The sequence below is a fragment of the Rhizopus delemar genome, genomic scaffold (genome assembly GCF_000149305.1).
Source record: "Rhizopus delemar RA 99-880 supercont3.2 genomic scaffold, whole genome shotgun sequence".
NCBI lineage: Eukaryota > Fungi > Mucoromycota > Mucoromycetes > Mucorales > Rhizopodaceae > Rhizopus > Rhizopus delemar.
In genome coordinates, this window is record NW_027137828.1 from 2016610 (window position 1) to 2039384 (window position 22775).

Below are 22775 nucleotides of genomic sequence, written 5' to 3' on the forward strand. Positions count from 1 at the left end.
GTTAACCATCTCCCGCGCTCATAGTTATGTCATCATCACTGCAGTACTGCCTTGTGTTCTTTCTTTTCACTTATGATTTTTAATGATGGTCTTTATAGCCCAGAGTGAAAAACAGAAATATCAGCAATGCCAACTAATTACTGTCTTTTTATTATTATTATTATTATTATTTAAACAGAGAATTGAAAATTAAAAGACAAGATGTTTGAAATGCTCTTTGCGAGATAATGAGTAGTAGTTTCTTTGGCTTTGTTGAGCGGAAGATCATAAAACAAGTGGTGAGCCAAATCCTTGTTGGCATTGTAATCTAGACCTTGTTTAAACAGAGGGCACTTTTCAAAGGTCTCTTGATGCTGAGGAACCCACACATTCCAAAAGTCAGCAACAGCATTCTCCATAATGGCGGAGATATCAATATTATGCTCAATAAAGCAAGGGTTTGGATTTTGTTGCTGGATAGCATAGATGAGTGTTAAGACTTCGATAGCCAACTGTCTTTCGGCAGGATCCCTAAAAGTGCTCAAAAAGCCCTCAACAGCCAAGGCAAAATTGAATTCTTCAGGTGTCTTTTCGAATACAGTGGGATCACGAGGTAGACAGTGATTTCCAATAGTAAATCCGTGGCACTGATCAAGTACTTTCCAGGTTCGAGGAAAGAAGTCAGCAGGTACTCGATTCAATGCACCATCATTCTTTCTGCGGCGTAACCACCGTCCACGAGAGGTAGGGAAAAAGTGACCTACGTTGTCGCGTGTGATCTCAGCCGGTGGGATGGTATCTTTGTTGAGAAGAACAAACTGTCTTTGGATCAGTTCTGTGGGTCCATCACTAGCCGCTTTGTGTGCCTCGACAGTCTCGTCAGGGTTTCCGGCCTTTTCAGCAATTAACACATACGAATCACGGTATTTGACATGTTCAATCTTTTTAGCGCCCAAGGATTTGATCGCATCGACGGCATTGGTGGTGAGATGTTCTGTAAAATCATCCTTGCTAGCCATGACAACAATCACACCAGGAGATAAACCTCGGATAAAGTTGGCAAGTTCATCACTTTCATCAGTTGAGATATGCGTATCAAATGAGGCATGCTCAAGTACCAACTTCTCAAGACGATCAATAGCCCAGACGTGGAAACCACGCGTATTGGCAGCCAACACGTTCCCATTGATCTCTGCACGAACAAAATTACCAGCGTTGTAACCACCTGATTGTACACGGACCATGATACCATTCTTTTCTTCTTGATTAGGAGTAGCTGCTTTTGGAGGAAGCTTGAGGGAAGGTACTTCACTGCTCAGTTGACGAGCAGGATCGAATTCTTTCGAGAGCACAAGCAATCCACCGGGTTTATCACGAATCATGATCTCTGCATCCTCACACATACCTGGGCCGGACATGACAGAACCCAAGAGAGATTGTAATTCAAAAGGTGACAGCTGCATAAGGTGTTCAATGGCCTCTTCTTCATCCAAATTGTTGGTTCGGCTAATTTCTTCACGCAAAGCAATAATGATGTAATGGGTACGAACACGAAGAATACCATCAAACATATGAGGCTTGGTGCGGATAAAGTTACCCAACGAAATAATGATTTCCTGCACTACAGGGCCCTCACGGACATCATCCAAGCATTGTTCATTAATGATCCTCGTGAGCGTATCAGGGCTCAAGGGTGCCGAAATAAGTTGCTCGGCAGATCCAGAGCCGATGCTGACTTGCTTTTGACGAATCACAAGATCGGTCAGGTTGTTGGCTAACGTAGGCATCGTCTTTGAGAGCAAACCACTTGCCTGTCTGGCCACAGACCAGTATTGGAGTCGCTTGCATTTCAAATAGACCTCTTCCAACAAATTACGAATGGTGGCGTCCAGTTCCACAATAAATTCATCAAGGTTCTTGCAAGAGGCCAAGTATTGAAGTAAATCGATTTGGTCGTACAGGCTAACGGATTCCTTTAGGTTTTGAACAGCGGCGTCAAATTGAGAAGGGTCACCCAAAGTTAAAGATAAAAGCATATCGCCTCCGTTATTATTATTGTTGTTGTTATTGTTCACCTCGTCCATAGATGTGTTATTGGAAAGTAGAGGTGAACTGGAGAGAGAGGGTGTGCTTGTATCTGAGGGAAGCATGGGTGAAGCTGTACGGTTGGGCGTGATTTCGTGATCTTTTAGCTTGAACGAAGAGATACCACCGTTGTTGATCTTTTCGAGTGCAGCAGCCACACCCTGGAAATAGCTATCGTCATTCAACTTATCAATCGGAGTACCCAAGAGTTTACCACCAAAGACACTCTTACGACGAGGTGTCCTTGCTCCATTACCGGGTGTATGCGTACCTGATTGAAGGTTGGAATCATTCAGGCGTCGTTGCTGAGCATAGTGATGATGTCCATGATACTTTTTATGAATAGAAAGGATGCTGTTCCAATCAACGTCAGGTTTGCTAACAAGGAAATCAAGCGATTCAATGTTACTCGTGTTTACTGTCTCTGCGAATCTTGATAAACGAACACGGGTACCGTTGCATTCACCTGATCGAAGGTTCATAAAGAAATTAAGCAAATTTTTCTTTGCCGAATCAGCAGAGACAATAGCTGCATTGAGACCTCGATTGGTGGTCGTGGGTCCTGCGATGTCATTGACTGTAGATTCACCTAGCATGGCGCTCGTTAAGACCACGGTGATTGTTGGACGACCAGCATACATCCAGTTTGCATTTGTAAAGCTCAGTTCAGTTTCAAAGGTTGATACAAGGTAGTCTGGATCAGAATTGAGATAAAAGGAGTCAACGTCCATGAATTGAGGGGTGAATGCATAGATGTGGCCCTGAATACGGTAGAGACGAGAAGTAGTCAATGTACCGATCGGTCGGTTGGGTCTGCCAGAAAGCTCCAGCTTGCTGTTTTGGCCCAGGGCGCTGTAAGTATCTACCAATGTTTGAGGAGGCATGACGGTGAAACTAGATGAAATTTGCTCGACAGTTTGAGTCTCAAGACCATAGTTGGATAATGTCTTTTGAAGTTCTTCACTTTCGGATAAGAGAACAATTTGAACAACGTTATCAACCTTTTGGCGCTTGACATTATATCTTCTGCCTAGGGGGTCTAATTCAGAGGGAGACAAGAGTTTTTCGTAAATCATGTTCCCAAGCAAATAAAGAGATAGCGCCCAGACAAGAGGGGTATTATCATTTGGAATACGCTTTTGAGAGTGAGGTGCTTGTCGCTCAGCTTCAATGAGTTCCGAAGGTACATAATACAATTCAGGAACAAGGGGAATATGCAGCTCGGGTGCGATAGAGTAAACACTACTTGAGCGACGCATCGTTCCTGGCCGCTTTTGTTCTTGTTGATAATCTTCGGGAGGTCTTGGATTTTCAGGATCCCACATGAAGGAATCGATAGTGACAAACTCCAATTTCTTGCGATACTCTTCCACTTGTTCATGATTTTCAGTAAATTGACCTTCCAAGACCATATAAGTGAAGAATAAGGGCCATTCAGACTCAATATTCTCAAACACCTTGAGTTCACTTTCATTGTAGTGAAGACGTGTGTGATCTTCAACAACAGTTTGATGACCATCACGCAAGAAACGCTTCCAACCATATCGGCCTTCGAGTTTCTTTTTTGCATCATTTTTAGTATATTCAATCAAGGAAGCATCTTCTACAGCAAATGCGGGGAAACCAATAACAGACAAGACAGAACCATCAACTTCTTTTGAATTAGATTCTCTTGGTAAAACACTTTGAAGAGTAATCTTGTTTCGAGTCATTTCATCAGGCAAGACATAAATAGTCTATAAAAAAAAAGGAAATGAGTTCTCAATAAAGCTCAAATTCAGTATAGTACTATCACTTACTGAAGATGGACCACCACGAGCACCAAATAAGTTGACACCATTAATGGCTCTTAAAGCTGCACAAGCCATACCAATAGAAGATGAATTGAGTTCAGGTTGACCATGATTACTCTTATCACCGCGTTCCCAAATACCAAAGTCTGGTGTACGATATGCGCCTTTAAGAAATAACAATACCTTAGTAAACAGACCATTTACTTATTTTACTGAACTACTCACGTTCGATATAAAATACCAAATTTTGTATAAAGTCAACCTCATCTTGTGTAAAGATAATACTTAGACCACTAGTTGTCATGTCAGCCAAAGCAACCAAAAACAAACTTGTAGCATCAATTTGAAGATGACCCCATTCTCTGTCACCAACCACTGTTTCTCCTGTTTTTGTTTTATATTTAGCATGAAGAGCATCCAATACATTTTGAGTCTTTTTAAATTTTTCAACTTTATGGACTTGACGCATCATGGCAAATAAAAGACCACGCATTAACTTGACCACAGCATGTTCTAATTCAACTTGATTTCTTTTTATGAATGATATTTCAACAAATTAAAAGAAAATAAACTTACATGCTCTTCCAGAGGTATCATCTACACGTCTATAGGCCAGTGCAAGTCCATAGACACAATAAATGGAATAAACGTTATCTCTATTTACTATGATTTAATAGGTGTATTCATTATAACATGTATTATTATTTTTACCTGACCCAAGCATCAGTATAATCACCATGAGTCTACGTTACAGAAAGTATGTAAAAAAAAAGAGAGCTTTATGTATTTATCTATTTACTGTAATAGCCACCGAAGCAGGAATCAAACCACTTGCAGGATTTTGTTTTGATAGAACTGTGTTATTAATTACTTGATAATAATAATCAAGTCTTTCTAAAGAATGCTTTCTGTTATAAGAAGTCATTTTTATGAGAAAAAAGAATAAAACAAAATAAAGAAAAGCAACCAAAAGAAAAAACAAATCATTTTATATTTCTTCTCACTTCAAAAGTGATAATAAACGGTATGTTTTTTTTTTTCTGTTGAGTTACACAGTGCTTATGAATGACGACAGTGAGACTTCCCGGAATACCGATATTTAATGCTCGATTGCTTTTGTTCTAGAATCCTTTGGTTATGTTTTATTTTATTTTTTTATTTTAAGAGAGAAAACTAATTACATACACATTTTGCTATATTACATTGAAGACATTGGTACAAGGATCCCATTCTGTGTAAGCTAAGCCTCGCTTTTCTTCCTTTTTAATATTTACTGTTTACTATTTACTGTTTACCTTCTTTTAAGATGAAGCTATAATGCAAAAAGAAAAAGAAAGAAAAACGAGAGAGAGAGAGAGCAAAGGTCTAATTTATGACAGGAAAAAAAAATAAAAACTTCAGCAAGAATTTACTTTACTGCATAATTTTTTTGGCATTAACATTTATTCCCAGATTTGTCATGTTCGCTTCGGGCTACTATTGGATGTTCCTTGAATGTTTCGAACCACATTTTTTTTTTTTTGATAGTTGTACTATTCGGGCACAACAAACATACTGTACTTCTAAGCGAAGTGTTACAAAAAAAAAAGATGTAATAATGAAAGATTGACATTGATGAGGTGTAGTTGCTGCTTTTAAGGGAGTCATACTGGTATTGAAGTACGCAGTTTTCGACTTCATAACTCTTACAATTGTAACATAGAAAGAGTATATAGACAATGCTATTAAATCACTTCTGTGCAAAAGAATGCCATGTTTGGAAAAAAGTATTTCAAATGCCCACGTCCTATGTCTATTTGTCAAAGTCTATTCCTTATGACATAACCTAAAATACATATATTATAGAGGCAAAAAAAAACAAAAGAAAAACTTTGACATGATGTTATACTCGGCAAACTTCTTTTTTTTTTGGTAAAGATATGACATATAATGAAAACCGTAACACTATCACTTTTTTTTTTTTTTTTTTTTTTTTTTTTAAAAAAAAAAAAAGTATCATTCCAGGTATATGTTTAGGTTAAGTGCTCAAATAATTTCTTGAGTATGTGCAGCTTTCGTATTTTGGAACATGAGGCTTCAGTGAGATGTAGACTGCCTTCAGTTTTCACACATTTATTAACATTAGCTTTTTTTTCCTCGCTCAATATCCCAAAAGCCTTGATCATTAGGGAGCCTGTTCCCCAACTAGTATTGAAGCTGTCTGTGTAAGCTATCATATTCTGTTCTGGAAATGGCAGAGTCTGTATTGGCATGTTTTTTTTTTCGACAAAATATGTAACCAGTCGGTCAATGCGACCACAGATACCAGAGCTTCTTATTAATAATATGTCCTGATCTCAAATAGTGGCCAGAAAGCAAACATCTTTTATGCATACTATTTCAGGATACAGTATCCACAACAGCAAGCAAAACAGGATTACTCACTCTAAAGCTTGGAGAGCAAGGCATTCTTCATATTATGTTCTTCTGGACACGATCAGTAGATCCGATTGCCCATACATCTCACGTCTTTAATTACGAAACAATATCCGTCACAAATCGCAGCTGTAACTATCAAAGAAGATTGTCGAAAGATCGCTGAAACCAATTTCGATCCATTAGATCCTGCCATTGATCACGTTCTCAAAGACAGTATTATCTTTGAAAATGGTGTAATTAAGCTTTTACCTTGTCGAATTTTGGATCCAACTGTACCTTTAGTTCGACTTTTACTATCCAACCTTCCCTTTTTTAAAGAAGACATTCTTAAGGAGCAATTGAAAGTAAGTTTGGAGCCTTATGGCTACGTTCTAACTTGGGAATATTACGATAATCATTAGAGACATTGATTGTCAACATAGAAGGATTTTCAGACGCATCAAATCCTTTTCGGTAATCATTTTTGACCTTCTTGAACGCTTGTGATGATAATGGTACCTTCGTTGGCCTTTCAAGTAACTATACCAATTGTTGATATGGAAAGTTCTAAAATATCAGCAATATCCTGAAATGTATGTTTGGCTTGTTGCAAAACAATCATAAAAACTCTTCTCCAGGCTTTCTGATAGTATCAATACTGATTGGGTTCATATTAGTGGAAAAAGTAGAAGAAAAAGAAGAACAGCATATTTTATTCGTATGGCTCATCTTTTGTAATATTGTTTCATACTCTGTGGGATTTAGACTTTTTGCCAGGGATGTCCATACTTAAAGGATAAGATATTTACCTAGATTTCATGCCATGCAATCAGCTTGGAAAAAAGGGAAGAGAAATCAAAATGCAGAAAAATCTTCATTTGAACATTACAAATTTGATGGCAGGCTGAAAGAAAAAGACTGGTGCAAGCACAAAGCTAACAGCCCTTTAAAGGAATATTCTGATTCATTCATCAGCTTATCTACTGTGGAAAATTTAATGTATACTACATACACGCTTGTTAAATCATTGAACATTATTCATTTTATTTTTGTTGATGAGCATTGGACCAACCCAAATGATCGTTTATTGTTGTTTTTGTTGTTCAGCGTATGTATTCATTAATAGATAAAAAAGACTAAAGTAAATTACTTTTATATGACCTTACACTTTTTGTGCCAAAATGCAATGTGCATGGACATAACAATCTGTATTAGATAGGCAATATCTAAGCTCATCGAGGTATTCCAAAATATCTTCTTTACTGCTTAGTTGTAAAATTGAACCTATAAAAGGTATAGTGCTTTTTGCACCTTCAACAAAATCCCATGCAAATTTTTTTGCAGTAACTGTGTTGGAACCTATCACACGTTTATAGTATTATCAGTCCATAACAAAGTTTTCATTAAGCATTGCTCTTAGTAATTTTATGAAACGTACCCATGTTGCAACCTCGTTTATCATGTTCGACGATCTTGACCATGTTTGTCGCCAAAACAAGTTCTTCCAATTGGGAAGCAATTAAAATGTCTTGTCCTCTTGAAAGGGCTACAGAACGAACCATCAAAAAGCTTCTTGTTTACTAATTTAAATATTAGGGTTCTGTAAAAGTAGAAAATACCCGCTTCTATAAATTTGTAATAAGCAGAAGAACTATCCTTTGGTAACTATAAATTACACACTATAAATTAGAAATATTGAATTAAACAAGTCATTAAACTTACTATGAAATCTGGCTCCATTAACTGAATCATCCCTCCTGGCTTGACAACACGTATGATTTCTTTAATAGCAAGTGGCCACTCTTCTTTACGGAGTGCAAGAAGGAAAAATCTCATTTGAACAAAGTCAAATGTATTGCTTTCATAAGGAAGGCCTGTCAATATGTTTCCATGGCTATAGGTAAATTGGCCCACTTTTAGAATTTTGTTTGTAGTATCTACGATATCACAGCCATGATATGTACAATTAGGATAGTCATTGATCATATCCTATATGTTGTATGAAGAAGTAAGAAATTTTTTTCGTCTTCAATGTTCAACAAATAGTCATAATGCTCATGATAACGTACCATAATCCATACGCCTGATCCACAGCCTACATCAAGAATAGATATCCCTTTCTCAAAATCAAGTGATGCATGGGCCTTGGGAGATATGTTCCTTTTGTAACAAAAGTCAAAATAAAGTTAGAAAAGAGAAAATGACAACCAGATTTCATTACCCTTCAAATAATTCTTTAAAAGCGAAATGTTGCTGTTCAAACAAAGCTCAAGTCAGTAATGAGATTCAGTATATAATATGATTTGCCTACCCCTATTAATCTTTGTTGTTCATCCTCATCTTTTGGTAGCCAATAAGTGGATGTTTCTTCATTGTGAAATTCTCTATTTATATTGATCGTAGTGTGATTCATATATAGGGTTGTATTGAATAATGTCCTTGTTTCTTGAGTTATGGATATTCTTTCACTGTTTTGCTCTGACTTAGAACTATTTATATTAGTTATTTTTTTAGCATTAAATATCTGTGGTAAGACAATGCAGTTGCCCATTTTTTAGTTTATAAAACTAACAACAAACCTTTTTCTTTGTATGAAATATATAAGAGTTAAATGATGGAAAAAAAAGCTTCTCAAATTCTGAATACATTCGTACAAGCATTATTGACCCTTTGCAATGAAATTAAAGTACAGTGTGATACGAATTTACACTTCATTCTTGTTTCCTTTCGTGGTCTATACTTGTGTTACTACATAATTAGCTCATAATTTATTGTGTGAAGGTTATTATACCATTTGTTATAGCTATAACATTTGTAAGAAAAACCAATAAAACTATAGAGATAGAATAAACGAAAGTAATTTATGAATTATCCAATTTTTCGCGTTAAACCATCATATTTCCATTCATAAATTCCTTAATCCGAATAGGTTTTGACTTGCATCAATCGTGGGATATTAGCAGAAAAGTTTGCTGTTAATGTTATAAATTTAAATAGCTTAGTTCTCTTAAATTTGACAAAGTCAACAGCCTTTTATATATTTCTATTTCTTATGAAAATGACTTGCAATCAAAAAAGCTCTATCAAAGCATGCATAAATTGACATAAAATACATTGCGCATTCATCATAAAATGCCAATATATATAACATAAAAGCATATTATATGAAGATAGGATTTGCTTATAATGTATGTCATAGTGAACATTATAACAACTCAAGCGACATTGTGCTTTTTCTTGAGTAATTATGTGTCTTTTTGTTAATGTGACACACAAATCATATCAAATAAATTACTCTTGCAATGTATTATAGCTTTTACGTCGAAACATAGCTTCCATAAACATATCAATCTGTATAAGGCAAACAAAATTTGAATTCATCCAGAAACCACGAAGTTTCTTCTTTGCTATTTAACCATTTTTTTTTTGTAGTATATTTGATTTATTAGTTAAATAAATAAAATGTAAAAGGAAAAAGGTCACACGTCACAGTGAGTGGTGTGCTTTTAATGAAGACGGAAAAGCTTGAGTTTTTAAGAATAGTAGAAATGAGTTGAGGCTGTGATAATGGGGTATGTCGAAGATATATTGCCATTGAGCACGCCAGTGAAGAGTAGATTTTGTTTAAGATTAAATAAGTCACACGTCGTATTGTGTGGTGTGCTTTTTAATGAAGACTGAACGTCCCAATTTTTTCAAAAGCTGTTGTGACAATACGTTCAGGTAAGAGAGGAACATCATCAAAGATGTATCGCCAATGTGCACGCCATAAAAATAAAAGAATGTAATAACTAAGACGGAGCAGAGTTGTGTTGTCAATATAATCGAAGCGTGTCAGATGCAATAAAAGAGTAAGGATATCAGTTGGTTGGAAATCTAGGTGAGGTGCAAAACGAGACAGGGCTTCTTGCCAGATGGACCATTTATGAGGGCATTCCACGAGAAGATGGGATATATCCTCGGAGGATACGTTGCAGAACTTGCATGTAGCACTGACATCTGGATTGAAACGAGCTATAGATGATTGGCTATGTAATTTGCCGTGGATAAAGCGAAAACAGAACGATCTTGCTTCAGGTAGAATGGTGAGGTTCCAGAAACGCAACCAACCATCGGACGGTATGGTGGTAGCCGGGCAAGGAAGCATAGAGTCGAGCTGAGTCTGACGGTATACTCGAGGACAGAAAGAAACCCATTCTAGTGATCTTGTGAGCCATGTGACAAAAGGATAGTCTGTCACACTACCTGGATTAGTAGATGTATTCAATATGACCTGCCAAGTCATTTCATTCAGTTTGACAGTACGATTTTGTAAATCTCGTAGTAATCGGGCTGATAATCGAGGATGAGGCGGTGAGTCTGACGCCAACATAGGCCGTATCCTTTTGAGTGACTGATCATATTTAAAATAGTGTCTTGCCCGTGATTTGGAGCGGTGAGGACTTCGTAACCAATGACCATCAGGGATTTCCGAGAAAAGCGAGCATATGGGTAGACATAACAGAGTGGATGGATTACATTGAGCTCCAGGCATGCCATTGCTCAGAAAGGAATCAATAGTGGTATAAAGTGCAGGGAGAAAAGAACCAACAGACACATCTGTTGTTGAACGAAGAGCTGGAAAGAAACAAGACAATAAGGAGGAAGTACCCGAGGAGTGGAACCGTCGTATAAAATCCTTCAAATATACTTGACTACAGGAGCTCTGAAGGTCATCAGTAAACAGCAAACGGAGCCATCGGACTTGTAAGCTACGGTGTTGGATAAAAGGGTCTAATAAACCCAATCCGCCCTTGGATAAAGGTTGACAAAACAAAGCATATCGAAAACCAGGTTTGATACCTTTCGAGATAAATTGATAGATCGTTGATCGAATTTGTCGAAAGAAAGATTTTGGCAGTGAGACAACTCTCAAGGAATACCACAATTTAGATAGTAGCAGAGAGTTGGTCACAGTCACACGGCCTCTAATAGAGAGATTCCGTTGAGAGTAGATTGAGCATTGGGTTTTGATATTTTGTAACAGATGGTCTTCTACATATCTTCGCTGAGCAATAGATTGAATAACTGGAAATCCAAGATAACGGAGAGGCTGTGATTTAGTATGATCATGCCATTTGAGGATCTGGTGCTGTGCAAGAATTTGCTGCCATTGGTTGGAACTCTTTCCACTGAGAAAGATTGCTTCAGTTTTTGAAAGGTTTACTTTAGCGTTAGATACTTGACCGTAGGTCTGTAGATGATGTTGAAGACGTAGGAAATCTGCAGGTGAAGATAGAAAAACACAAACATCATCAGCATAAGCAAGTACTTTAAGAGCAGGAGGAGGATTTGGATCGGATGGCAATGGAAGAAATGAGAATCCAAACAAAGAAGTGTCTTGTAAAACATGTCTTAGGAATGGTTTTAGTGCGAGATTAAACAGAAGAGGCGACAGCGGATCCCCTTGACGGAGGCCGCGAGATTGAGTTACTTCTTCGGTGAGGTGTCCGTTGATGTTGACCCGTACCCGATTACCAAAAAATAGCCTAATCAAAGAGTTCACAAGTACCGTTGGGAACCCGAACTTTAGTAGCACTGAGCGTAAGTAAGAGGGGTGTACCCGATCGTAGGCTTTTTCTTGATCCAAAAGGAGAGCAATTTCCTGACGATTGTCCTTACGAGCATGTTCCATTATAATGTTAAGTACGAGACCATTTTCCGCGATAAAGCGATTCGGCATAAACCCAGTTTGACATCGGTTGATCAGGGATGGTATCACCTGCCGCATTCGTGAGTTGAGAACTCTGGTATAAATTTTGGCATCACAGTTGATTAGTGAGATAGGTCGCCAATTTTTTAGATTCGTTAAATCACCCTTTTTTGCCAACAGCCTTACCCGTAATTCTTGCCATGAAAGTGGAAAGATACTGGAGTTATGTGCTTGATTATATACCTTTAAAACCAATTCCTGTAGAGGAGGGTAGCGAAATAGTTGGTACAGAAAGGCGTAACCAAGACCATCCTCCCCTGGGCTGCTGATTTTGTTTTTCACGCGTGCTGTCTCTTGAATGATCTCGTCGATAGTGATAGGAGCCATAAGAATATCACAATGGTCTGAGATCACTTGTGGTAGACCGAAAATAGCTTGGAGATAGGAATCGAGCTGAAGATCATCGACAGGGTCCGCATCATACAAGGACTGGTAAAACTGCTGGGTGATGGGGAGTAGTTGATCAATGCCTTCGACCGGATCTTCATTGTCGTCAGATCGTAAGGTGGTAATATGTTGTTCAACTGTGCGTTTACGATACATACTTTTCAGATACTTGATCGAAGTTTCACCTGCTTCCTGCCAACGAACATTAGCTTTGAGAGCCAGAATATCAGTAAGTTCTTGTTGTAGCGACGCAATTTGTTGATCGAAAATAGGCAATTGATGTAAGCGAATAGCTAATGGTGGTTTACTGCGCAAAAATCTATTTCGATTGCTTTGTAGTTTGCGGATAGTTTTTGTACGCCAATTAGTGTAATCTACTGCGAAAGTGCGTGTGATCTTTTTAACTTGACGTTTAATGTGATCCCATGATTTCGCGGCAGACCATTCAGAAGGTAGCTTGGGTAGAATATATTCTAGATGTTGGCGAAGATATTGTTGGTAAGCTGGGTTTCGAGCGAGAAGAGGGTTTCCACGCCACAGACCGGGACCAGAAGGGGAGGAACCAATACAGCAGGTAATTGACAAAAGTGAGTGATCTGACCAGGAGGCATCCAATTTGTGGATGTTACTTTCTGTGACCTTGGAGCACCAAGACTGACTAACGAATATATAATCGATAGTAGATAATATATTGTCATTGCGTCGGAATGTAGGTAGCTCGTGTAAGTCGTCCTTCTGTAATGCGTTGTAAAAATGATCATCTAAAAACGAAACCCATTGTAGAGAAGTTTGGGAAGACAGGTGAGGACGTTGGTATGAATAGTTAAAATCTCCAGTAATAACTAGACGGTCGAGGTTAATATCCAAAGTTGGTGAATGTAAGAGGTCAAATAGCTGATCAAAGAACTGTGAACGGTGCTGACCAGAGGTGGCTGGAGCATATATAACAAGAACATAGAAGGGAGCAAAGGCATTGTGAGGATGTGTAACCTTTGTGAGTATAGTTCTATCGTTCTCGGGTGTCAAATTGGTCGAGAATACGAAGGAAGGACTGAACGAGACAATACCACAATGTCGAGACCATAAGGAGTGTTGAGCCTGGAATTGTGTATTGATCAAAGAAAGTATATTATCAGAAACATGTGTTTCTTGAAAAGTCATAATATCGAAGTTTAAGGAGCGTAAGTATCTTATAAATTTTGATTGTTTGTTGGTATTATTGGACTTCACTAAACTATTACAGTTTAGTGAAGCAATATGCAGTAACAAGTTTTTAGACTTATTACTCATATTATTGTAAGTTGGCGGTATAGCTGTCCTCTCCAGCTAAGGTACCGGAGGAGGAGGAGTCCAAATGGGCTGTATCAGTTATGGAGGATGTATTATCCACAGATTCGTCTTGCTCAGGTGTGGGAAGTTGGGCTTTGAGCAAAGTGGATTTTGAGCGAGTGGCTGGTAGAACGTAAGGGGTAGGTCGACGATCTTTCTTTTGCCGTTTGACACTATGCTTAGAAGCGGTTTCAATATTCAAGGTGGGAGCAGGGACATCAACTGGCACAGTTGTATCTAGAGGCTCAGACATATTATTTTGAGCATCAGGCTCCATTAAATCTTCCATAAGCTCCTCAGAGACCTCATCAGGAGTGCAGACGTCATTTGGCATCACTTCTGGGGGAACATTATGTGATTGTACTGTATCAAAGAGCTTAGTAGGAGGCTCAGGTTGCTTACGAGCTTTCTTGGACGGTTTGTCCCGTGAACATTCTGCAGCTATGTGACCTACAACGCCACAATTCCAACAAGTATGTCGAGTTTTACGCTTAGGACAATTAGCTACGACATGACCTTCCTCATGGCAGTATCGACAGTACACAGGCATCTGATTCCACACTGCATAGAAACCGCACTCCCGTTGTTCGTCCCAAGGAATCAAATGAGTTAAAGGCTCGAAAGTCTCAGTTTTGGAAGTCACATTAAGGACGGCATAACCAGTACACATATAGGTACCTGTAGTGGGCTCTAAAAGGATCCCAACGTCCAAAATATCTCCATATTTTCTCAAACTTTTTTCCAGACCTTTCATCAAGTCCTTCTCATTCAAAAAGGGTAAGTTGGACAGACGCAGACGGACAACTTGCATGTGAGTGTCAAGCGCTCGACAAGGTAAGATGGTTGATTTATCTGCAAAAGAAATACCGTTCGCCAGGCATTCACTTAATGCGTCGTCATCAGGTGCAAAATTAATCTCGGCAAATTTAAGAGTTCCAACTTGTTGAGTGAGGACTCCTACGCGAGAAGGATATTGTTGAGCAACCAAATGGAGAAACTCAATTTTCGATTCCTTGCGACCTGTCATATCGATAAAGACACTGCCTGAACCATGCCCTGTTCGCCATATACTGGTCTTAGAGATCATCGGGACATCCGAAGTGCTCGGTGTGGACGTAACCATGTTAACCGTCGAGGAAGAATTAGTCGAATGTAACAGTGATTTACGGTTTTTGGTCACTACCCGTGCCCAAGATCGTTGTGCTGATGTTTTGGACGTTGATGTAGCCTTGGTGTTGAGATGAGGCGACTCGGCTAAGCCACTTTTCTGGTTGAAATTATTTTCGTCGGAAAGAACCATGCTATTTAACCATTAGCTTAGACCTTCTTTATTATGGATGAAAATTTAAACTCATCAAAAGCATAAAGTTTAAAGTTATGAAAGTGTATAAAACAGTGATCCCAACTGAAGAAATTTAAGGTTTCTTTATTGACAATTACGCTTCTTTGGATCCCAATAGTCTTAGATACCCCTTACTATGTCAACTTTGATCAAGATGACAAGGAGTGCGCCGCATATAGCCTCTTCATTCAACGTGTTATTCATACTATCTTTCGCCTCAAATGTCCTGCCCAGCGTGGTATTGCCCCTTTTTCGTTAACAAAGGCATTCTGACTACCGTTGTACTCAAAGAGTTCTTCTCAGCCAAAAATGGTTGAGTTCAACTTTTGCTTTATCACATAGCTTCCTTTCTTGAAACCCATTTTCCAATGATTTTTTCACACGTTCCTTCTTACTTCCTCTCTGTCATTTTCTCTCTCTCTCTTTTTTTTTGACCTTGCTCCCACAAGGAATTTTTTTTTTGGCTTCTTTTACATCTTATTCGATTTAGTTTGGGCAATTGTGGTGTCTCGAAACATCACGTGCTCATTTAAGCCTTTAAATAAAAGTAAATAATCAAGTATAGAATATAGCACTTGTAGTGCAAAGATGAAATATCTACAAGTATAAAAGCATAATAAGCCTGTTGTTCATAAGAACATATATTAAAATACTTAAAAGGTGCTCTAGATTTTATTTAGCTTTTTACCAAAAAAAAAAAAAAAAAAAAAAAAAAAAGTGTATGTATGATTTGTATATAATAAGTGAGGGATGATTGATTTCTTTTTTTTTTCCGCTTCTATCCAAATACATCATTGCCCATTCCTAGTAAAACTAAGTCGTATATAATCTTAAACACCATAGCCACCCTTAGAGCTGAGCATGCCAGTAGAGCCCAATAGAATGGATTGAACCCTTTTCTATGTTTGAAAGCCATGAATCGATCCCTATTGACCTCTCCTTCCTGCTTCTCACGCTCATCTATTGGTACTAATACGGGTTCTGGTACTACTACAGAAGACTTGAATGAGAAGACACTACCAAGCATGGGTGAGTGGTGGTATGATTTTGCAGACGGTGAACTAGGTTGTGTTGCTTGACTTATTTCTGGTGATAATGGAGCTGTGTGTTTATTCATACGTGGCGAAGGAATCAGATGCGTGTTTGTTGTATTATCCTTTTTGGTAGTCTGTAAAGGATGAATGTGGTCTGTACCAGATAAAAATACTTTACTTGCGTTGGGAGACGTTTTATTTATACCAAGCTTGTGTTCTTCATATGAAGGATGCGATATTCCTAAGCCATTTCTAGATGTTTGTGAGCTATGAGCTGTATATGATGAAGGAGTAGAGGAAGGCTGAATTTGCTGATCTGGAGCCTTGAGCATATTTGGTGAGTAGGTTGGAGGGTTAATATCTGGAGAGTTTGCGTGAATGACTTCCTTATGATCACCCATAGAAGTGATATCACTGTAAACAATAGTAGGAACAACTGCTTTATCAACATTAGGAGAATAGACTATAATAGAGTTTTCCATTTGACTTGTCCTTGAAAATTTTATACTAGATCTTCTAATAGAAATAGAATAATTGTCTTCTGGGTTATACATACGGACATCGTTATCTCCAGGATGTTGAAGAGCAAAAGAAGGACTAACCAAATGTGAAGGAATAGCGGATAACATTTTTGTATCGTGAACTTCAGACTCAGATATGATTGGCTCTACTGAAGCTTCATATTTTCTAGAGACAAAATAGAGGATGAAAGGTAAAATAAAATTTACAGTCTATAATGAAGGATTAATTAAATGAATATAAAGTTAATACGATAGTTACTGATTGAAAGAAAAGACTACTCCAATTTTGTATAGTACCAATATAATCCTTTGTTTGGAGAGGACTAAAGATGAAACTTAGATGTGATGTTGATCATTTTTATGTGTTACTTTACATGCATACAAACCAAGGTAAGAAGTTTGACCAAAAAATTGCCCATGAGTTACTGCATATTTCACCTCTAAGAAGATTAGATCTAACAACTATAGTAAATACAGGAATTGAAGTGATTAAAGCGCAAACAGGAAACAGATAGGCTGTCACAATGGATGCAGTAGATCCTAAAAAAAAATCGTATTACAATCATAAATAAACAACAAACAATAGTAAAATATAAAAGGGTATTTACCACTTGAGCTTAAAATTGATAATATCTCACTGGATGGCTTCATTTTGAACGCCATTGCTCCAAGAATACCTACAAGAGTAAAATTTAATAAAGCCTATTCCATCTTCTTTTTTAAACCATATAATTACCAAGAATAAGATAAAATATTGTTGATATAATAACAGAAACCCACATACATTTATGAATATTGACATTTGGTTTCAAACTATTTACCCAAGACGGAATCTACAAGTATAGAAAAATGAATTTTTCCTTCTTAAAAATGTATATTATTACCGTTGTTATAAAACTATAATTAAATATAACAATTCCTAAAACCATTGTTGAATTACTTCCAGATGCAGGTAATAATTCTGTTTTTAAGCCCTCTTGACAGAAAGCAACACACCATTGTATTATTATAGCCACTAATACAATAAAAGAAGTCATTTGTATAGCAATATTTTCTACTAAACTAAAGAAGCCTAAAGGAATGACCAGCACCGCAGTTAAAAGGAAACCAAAAGTGAAAATGAAGTAATCATCAGAAGAGAATGGAGAGTTACCAGTGAGACCATTTGTGTGATTTACACAAAACCAACCACCAGGAGATACACCGAGACCACAAGTACCATTGAATATAGTAATAAACATACTGTCAAATGTCTGTAAATAAAAAAAAAATTAAGTTTGTCTAAAAGAATTAAGAGAAAAAAATAGTAGAAGCTTACCTGGGCAGCAATGATAATACTTGCCACGTTAACAGCTTGAAGTGCCAAATACAATAAGATTTGAAAAACATAATGGTATTTTCTACCAAGATAAACTTGTGCTATAGTCGTCAACTCTACTTTTGACTTAAAAAAAAGGTTAAAAAAAACTCAATCACGACGAATTAAGTATCCTCATACTTGAAATCTTTCGTTTCCTTTGATGTTTGATAAGGCTTCACATACGAATAAAGCAGAACATCCAGAAAGAAAAGCTACTATAATAAAGATAAAAACAGGAGCAAGCCAACCAGACTAATGATGTATATAAATATAAAATACATTTGATTAAAGCTATTCTTACTTGTTGAAAAAGAGGTGGAATAGTAGATAAACCAGGGCCCTGATAGGATATCCAATTTAATAACTTGAGACATGCAATATCTTTGTTTTGAATACTTACTGTCATTGACGACACTAAAAGTGCAGTACTTCCAAAGCTTCCAATACCTTTGACTTGGGACATATTTTCGTATTATGGTGAATAGAGTATTTTTTTTAAAGAAAAAAGTAGGAAGAATATGAAGAGTATTTATAAATTTGAAATGTTTGTGATCTTTGACCGTGTCACACTAAGTTAAGTAAATAAGACTATATATGGAACCGAAAATCAAAAGATTTGTTTCAAAAAAAATCACTGTTGTACAAATGTTCGCCTTGTTCTTATCGTCTTCGCATATATAAACAAGCATGCACAGTGACATGCAATAAATATGAAATAAAAATGAGATTCGAAAGAAATCTAATTTTTCAAATCTAATTTACTTGCAAGTATTACAAAGAACTAGCTTATTTTTTGAGGAGGGTACAGGCAATAAGCAATAAGAAGCATGAATGCTTTAGGATAAAAATCATAGCTAAACACGAAGAAAAATAAATAAACAAAAACAAATGTTTGATTGGGTTATTGTTTCGTTGCTGTATTATCGATGATGAAACACGTGTATCAGTAACAATTAATAATGAGTATTGTTATTTATCAATTATTTACCTAACTATTAACAGGACAAATAAAAAGGTTTAATGGAATCAATGAAGTGCTTTTTATTATGCAAAAAAAGGGAAAAAAAACAGTAGTTACATGAAAATGCATTATTATTTAAAAGCGTATATTTTTCTGGTATATAGTTTATGTACATTTTTTTAGTATAAAGTAAATGCTGTTTAACAAGCTGAGACAGGAATCAAATATCCATATTCTTCTTCTTCATCATCTTTACATTTATAATGTGTTGATAACCCAGTAAAAAATAAAGGTCCGTCTGATAATGACTTTGTATTGATAGACAAGTTTGGCTTGTTGCGTAATTTTTTTGTAAATGTGGTATTTTCTACAGGTGAATCAAGAGCACGTCTTCTTGAGTTGGGAACAACTGATAGATTGAGAGGTTTAATAGGTGGTCTGTTACTGTTACACAGTTGTGGGGTATTTCTAGTAATCTCTGTAATTTCCTTGCTTGCATCTTCTTTGTACAGCGAATAGAAAGTATACTTCATACAGGGTGTAATATAAGCAAAATATGATCTATCATATTCCTCTGAGCTGTATGTATAGTGAATAGTGTCTTCAGAGTTGAATGAAACTGATTTTGTCATTTGTAGTAATAAAGAAAAAAAAATATTTAATTGTAAAATTCGTAGTATCGAAAAAAAGAGTCCCTTTTATATGTGGAATAAATCCTGTTCTATTTTTAATTCCTTATTTTGTACCACAGTGCGACCAATCATATTCAAGTCCGTTTCTATTTTTATCTTATTTTTCAAAAGGAAAAACGTATAAAGTCAAGCCAGCCAAGATAATATTTTATTGGTTTCACCATAAAATTATTAAGCGCCACTTGGAGATTGCTTTTTTAAATATTTCTTGAAGCCACACTTACTGATATCATACCATTTTCAAAAAAAAATATGACATAGTACTAGTAGTTTGGCTTTACTATCTTAAAGAACTATAAGTTGTATAATTATAATTGTGTGCAAAGTGGATCCCTCCCCTGTCACAAAATTTGATTAAAGGAGTCTAGCTGAACACAGATCAAGCTGAGCTAGGTACAAGATGTTTGCGCATTAATTTATTAGGGCATCTTGTAGAATGCTAATACGTGGAATCTTTTTTTAAAAATTATTGTTTCTTTTTTTATTTACGGTTCAGAAAGAAACAGCTAAGCACTAACATAAGATTTGCTTTGCTATTTGCATATTTTTGTATTCTTTGCATTTGTCAAGACGGAGAAAAAAAATTTCGGTCAAAACGAATAAAAAAGGATGAATTCAGCCATAGTCATTTTAAGGAGAATTGGATCGAAAGCAAAGAACTTCTTTATATAGATATCACTTTTTTTAAAGAGGATCTATTCCCACGTTTGATAATTAAGTTGTGATACACTTACTAGCTTCTGCAATTTCTCGATTAACCCATCGCAATTTATCTAAATAATGAATAATGCCGATGGTGTTTATATCAAAAAGTATAGAAAAGAGACACTCATTTTTTAACTATTCACTTAAGAAAGCTGAAGAAGTAAAACAGAAGCATTCTCTTTCAAAGAGAAACGATAATGTATTAGTGATTGTTAAGTAAATCTCAGAGTGACTTGGCTCATTATTCTCTCCATTTGATAGTACAGTATTCACAACCAATTGATCTAAAAGATACAATGATAATAATTAAACCATGAGGCGCTTTTTATTCTGATCAACTTCTCACCTTTCAATAATGCTTATTCATTTTTATTGCTTCTTTTCAAGCTTAACTACTAATCTTTATTTGACTAAACAAAATGCATTTCCGCCTATCAATCTATTCATTTTGACTGATATTCATTCAACTTGTCATATTATCTCGCTTTATCATTTTTTTAAAGAGTTGTATAATTCTAAAAGGCGAAATACCTTCAACATCTCAGTAAATCAACACGCTTGTATGTTTTTTTTTTAATTATATGCAGCAAAACAACAATAAAGGTTGCGCTTCATAATAAAGATATGCAGTTTAATAATGTTTTAAGCTAAAAATAGGAAGTGTTGATATGGTATTTAAAAGCATTATCATGCCTTGCATTGTGTATGTTTTTGTCTTTAAAGATCTTCAAAAGAAAAATGGGAAAGACAGCGTACGCTAACATATTATTAAAATGCCTGTCCATCCGGTTAGATAAGATCTATCTGAACTTGAAAGTTAAAAATAGAGAAACTTCTCTAGGCTTTGAAAAATAAAGAAGCGTAATAACAAGGGTCGAAATTCTACTTAGTAGGAAAAATGCATACTTAAAAAGCTTCTGCTATGGGTAATAACCCTTGGGGCATATTAAATAAGGTCTCATCATAGTTTTTCTTTTACAAAAGTATATATTCATATAGTTTCAAGATATATTCCAACCTTTCATTATGCACAACTTTAATAAAAATAAAAGCCATACGAATGTTAATGAAAAGCTGAAAACTTATATCTTCTTGAAGCTAATCATTAAAATATCACGGTTATAAAAGACATTTTAATACTGTCATGTTCAAGTTGAGTTTAAACATATAACAGAGATTGAATTAGTTTTCTTTTGTAGCATCAATTCTTCTTTTCCGACTTGTGGGACATATTAAGCTTCAACTGTCATGTCAGAAGGGTTTTCAATGGGTATTAATTCAGCCTGTGTACTTTGTATGTTATGATTGGAAAATTCAATTAAATTGTTGTAACTCTGACTTCTATTGTTATTTAATAATGTGGCTGAAGAGCTGCTGTTGTTACTGTGACTACCATTGAGATTATCACTACGATTACTACTGTTGCTACTTCTGCTAAGACTACTGCTGTTGTTATTACTGCCACTATTGCTGCTGCCGCTGTCTTTGTTGGAGCTAAATTTCGGTCTTCCGACTTCAAGCACTGCTCCATCAGGAACTGCTCTAAGAAATTCCTCTTGTACAAGCGCTGGTAGTGTTATAAATATATTTGTTTTCAAAAAAGATCCATAATTCCGAAACATGAAATCGAGTGCAAGTGCTTTCAATCCAATCTCCTCTGTCATGATAGCCTTTTCAAAAATATATCCGCAACTTTCGACTGACATGTGGTGTTTGTAAAGTCGTTCACAACATATTTTTTTAAGGCGGTGAAGTAAATATAAATCAGACAACAATAATAATTCGCAAACTACTTGCCAGGACTCGGATGTATCTAACGAATCGCTATATATATACTTTAAAAAGGCCATCACCACATTAAATGGCTCAGGTATAGTGATCTTCTTTGCAATAGATTCAAACATTCCAGATTTATGCAGGTTCCTAAAATGTGGCCAGCGAGATAGAAGGATAACTTGATGCACATGGATCTCTTTACCATCACCTGTGATAACTGAAAAGTCTGAGAGCTCTGGACTATTTAATAATTGGATAAATTCTGTAGTAGGTGGTCTCGGATCACCTATATCATATAATCCAAGGGACTCGCTGCTGATAATTAAAGCATCCCTATTAAAGAAAGGTTAGAAACAAAGCGGAAGATGTATCATTTGGGAATATATACCTAAAGTGATCATAACCCTGTAGCCTATACGGGTCTGTATTGCCTAAAAACAGCAAATTGTTGCAAGACACTTGTGCTCCGGGAGAGTTTGTCTTGTCATTCAATGTCTCCCGAATCATTGAAAAATAGTTCCAACCGCCAACTTCAAAATATCTACTGCATTCTTGCTTTTCCCATTCTAGTGTATCAAGATCAAGCATCCAAAGACTATATACTAGATCAGGTTCAGCACCGCTTTCTAGCTGCTTTGGGTTTGTATATCTTCCAAACACAA

The 22775-nt window shown here is 36.4% G+C and overlaps 7 protein-coding genes across 7 annotated transcripts; 1 reads left to right on the plus strand and 6 right to left on the minus strand.

The window, feature by feature from the left end:
* Positions 1-170: 170 nt before the first annotated feature.
* On the minus strand, positions 171-4782 carry RO3G_02999 (uncharacterized protein; the record flags this gene model as incomplete). The annotated part of the gene is made up of 6 exons (XM_067657590.1): positions 171-1318; positions 1385-3800; positions 3864-4021; positions 4083-4387; positions 4569-4600; positions 4657-4782. 6 exons carry the CDS (start codon positions 4780-4782, stop codon positions 171-173), a joined length of 4185 nt encoding a protein of 1394 aa, XP_067513691.1.
* Positions 4783-6602: 1820 nt separating this feature from the next.
* On the minus strand, positions 6603-6695 carry RO3G_03000 (uncharacterized protein; the record flags this gene model as incomplete). The annotated part of the gene is made up of 1 exon (XM_067657591.1): positions 6603-6695. One exon carries the CDS (start codon positions 6693-6695, stop codon positions 6603-6605), a length of 93 nt encoding a protein of 30 aa, XP_067513692.1.
* A 721-nt stretch (positions 6696-7416) lies between these two features.
* On the minus strand, positions 7417-7816 carry RO3G_03001 (uncharacterized protein; the record flags this gene model as incomplete). Its single annotated transcript, XM_067657592.1, has 2 exons — positions 7417-7538; positions 7693-7816. The coding sequence occupies 2 exons, from the start codon at positions 7814-7816 to the stop codon at positions 7417-7419; spliced, it is 246 nt and encodes an 81-aa protein (XP_067513693.1).
* Positions 7817-11935: 4119 nt separating this feature from the next.
* On the minus strand, positions 11936-14845 carry RO3G_03002 (uncharacterized protein; the record flags this gene model as incomplete). The annotated part of the gene is made up of 4 exons (XM_067657593.1): positions 11936-12040; positions 12190-13622; positions 13729-14085; positions 14212-14845. The coding sequence occupies 4 exons, from the start codon at positions 14843-14845 to the stop codon at positions 11936-11938; spliced, it is 2529 nt and encodes an 842-aa protein (XP_067513694.1).
* A 1209-nt stretch (positions 14846-16054) lies between these two features.
* Positions 16055-18442, minus strand: RO3G_03003 (uncharacterized protein; the record flags this gene model as incomplete). Its single annotated transcript, XM_067657594.1, has 10 exons — positions 16055-16080; positions 16277-16829; positions 16879-16942; positions 16994-17159; positions 17228-17296; positions 17356-17452; positions 17504-17872; positions 17938-18063; positions 18118-18231; positions 18281-18442. 10 exons carry the CDS (start codon positions 18440-18442, stop codon positions 16055-16057), a joined length of 1746 nt encoding a protein of 581 aa, XP_067513695.1.
* A 698-nt stretch (positions 18443-19140) lies between these two features.
* Positions 19141-19572, minus strand: RO3G_03004 (uncharacterized protein; the record flags this gene model as incomplete). Its single annotated transcript, XM_067657595.1, has 1 exon — positions 19141-19572. The coding sequence occupies one exon, from the start codon at positions 19570-19572 to the stop codon at positions 19141-19143; it is 432 nt and encodes a 143-aa protein (XP_067513696.1).
* A 2031-nt stretch (positions 19573-21603) lies between these two features.
* Positions 21604-21911, plus strand: RO3G_03005 (uncharacterized protein; the record flags this gene model as incomplete). Its single annotated transcript, XM_067657596.1, has 2 exons — positions 21604-21631; positions 21709-21911. 2 exons carry the CDS (start codon positions 21604-21606, stop codon positions 21909-21911), a joined length of 231 nt encoding a protein of 76 aa, XP_067513697.1.
* Between the last annotated feature and the right edge of the window lie 864 nt (positions 21912-22775).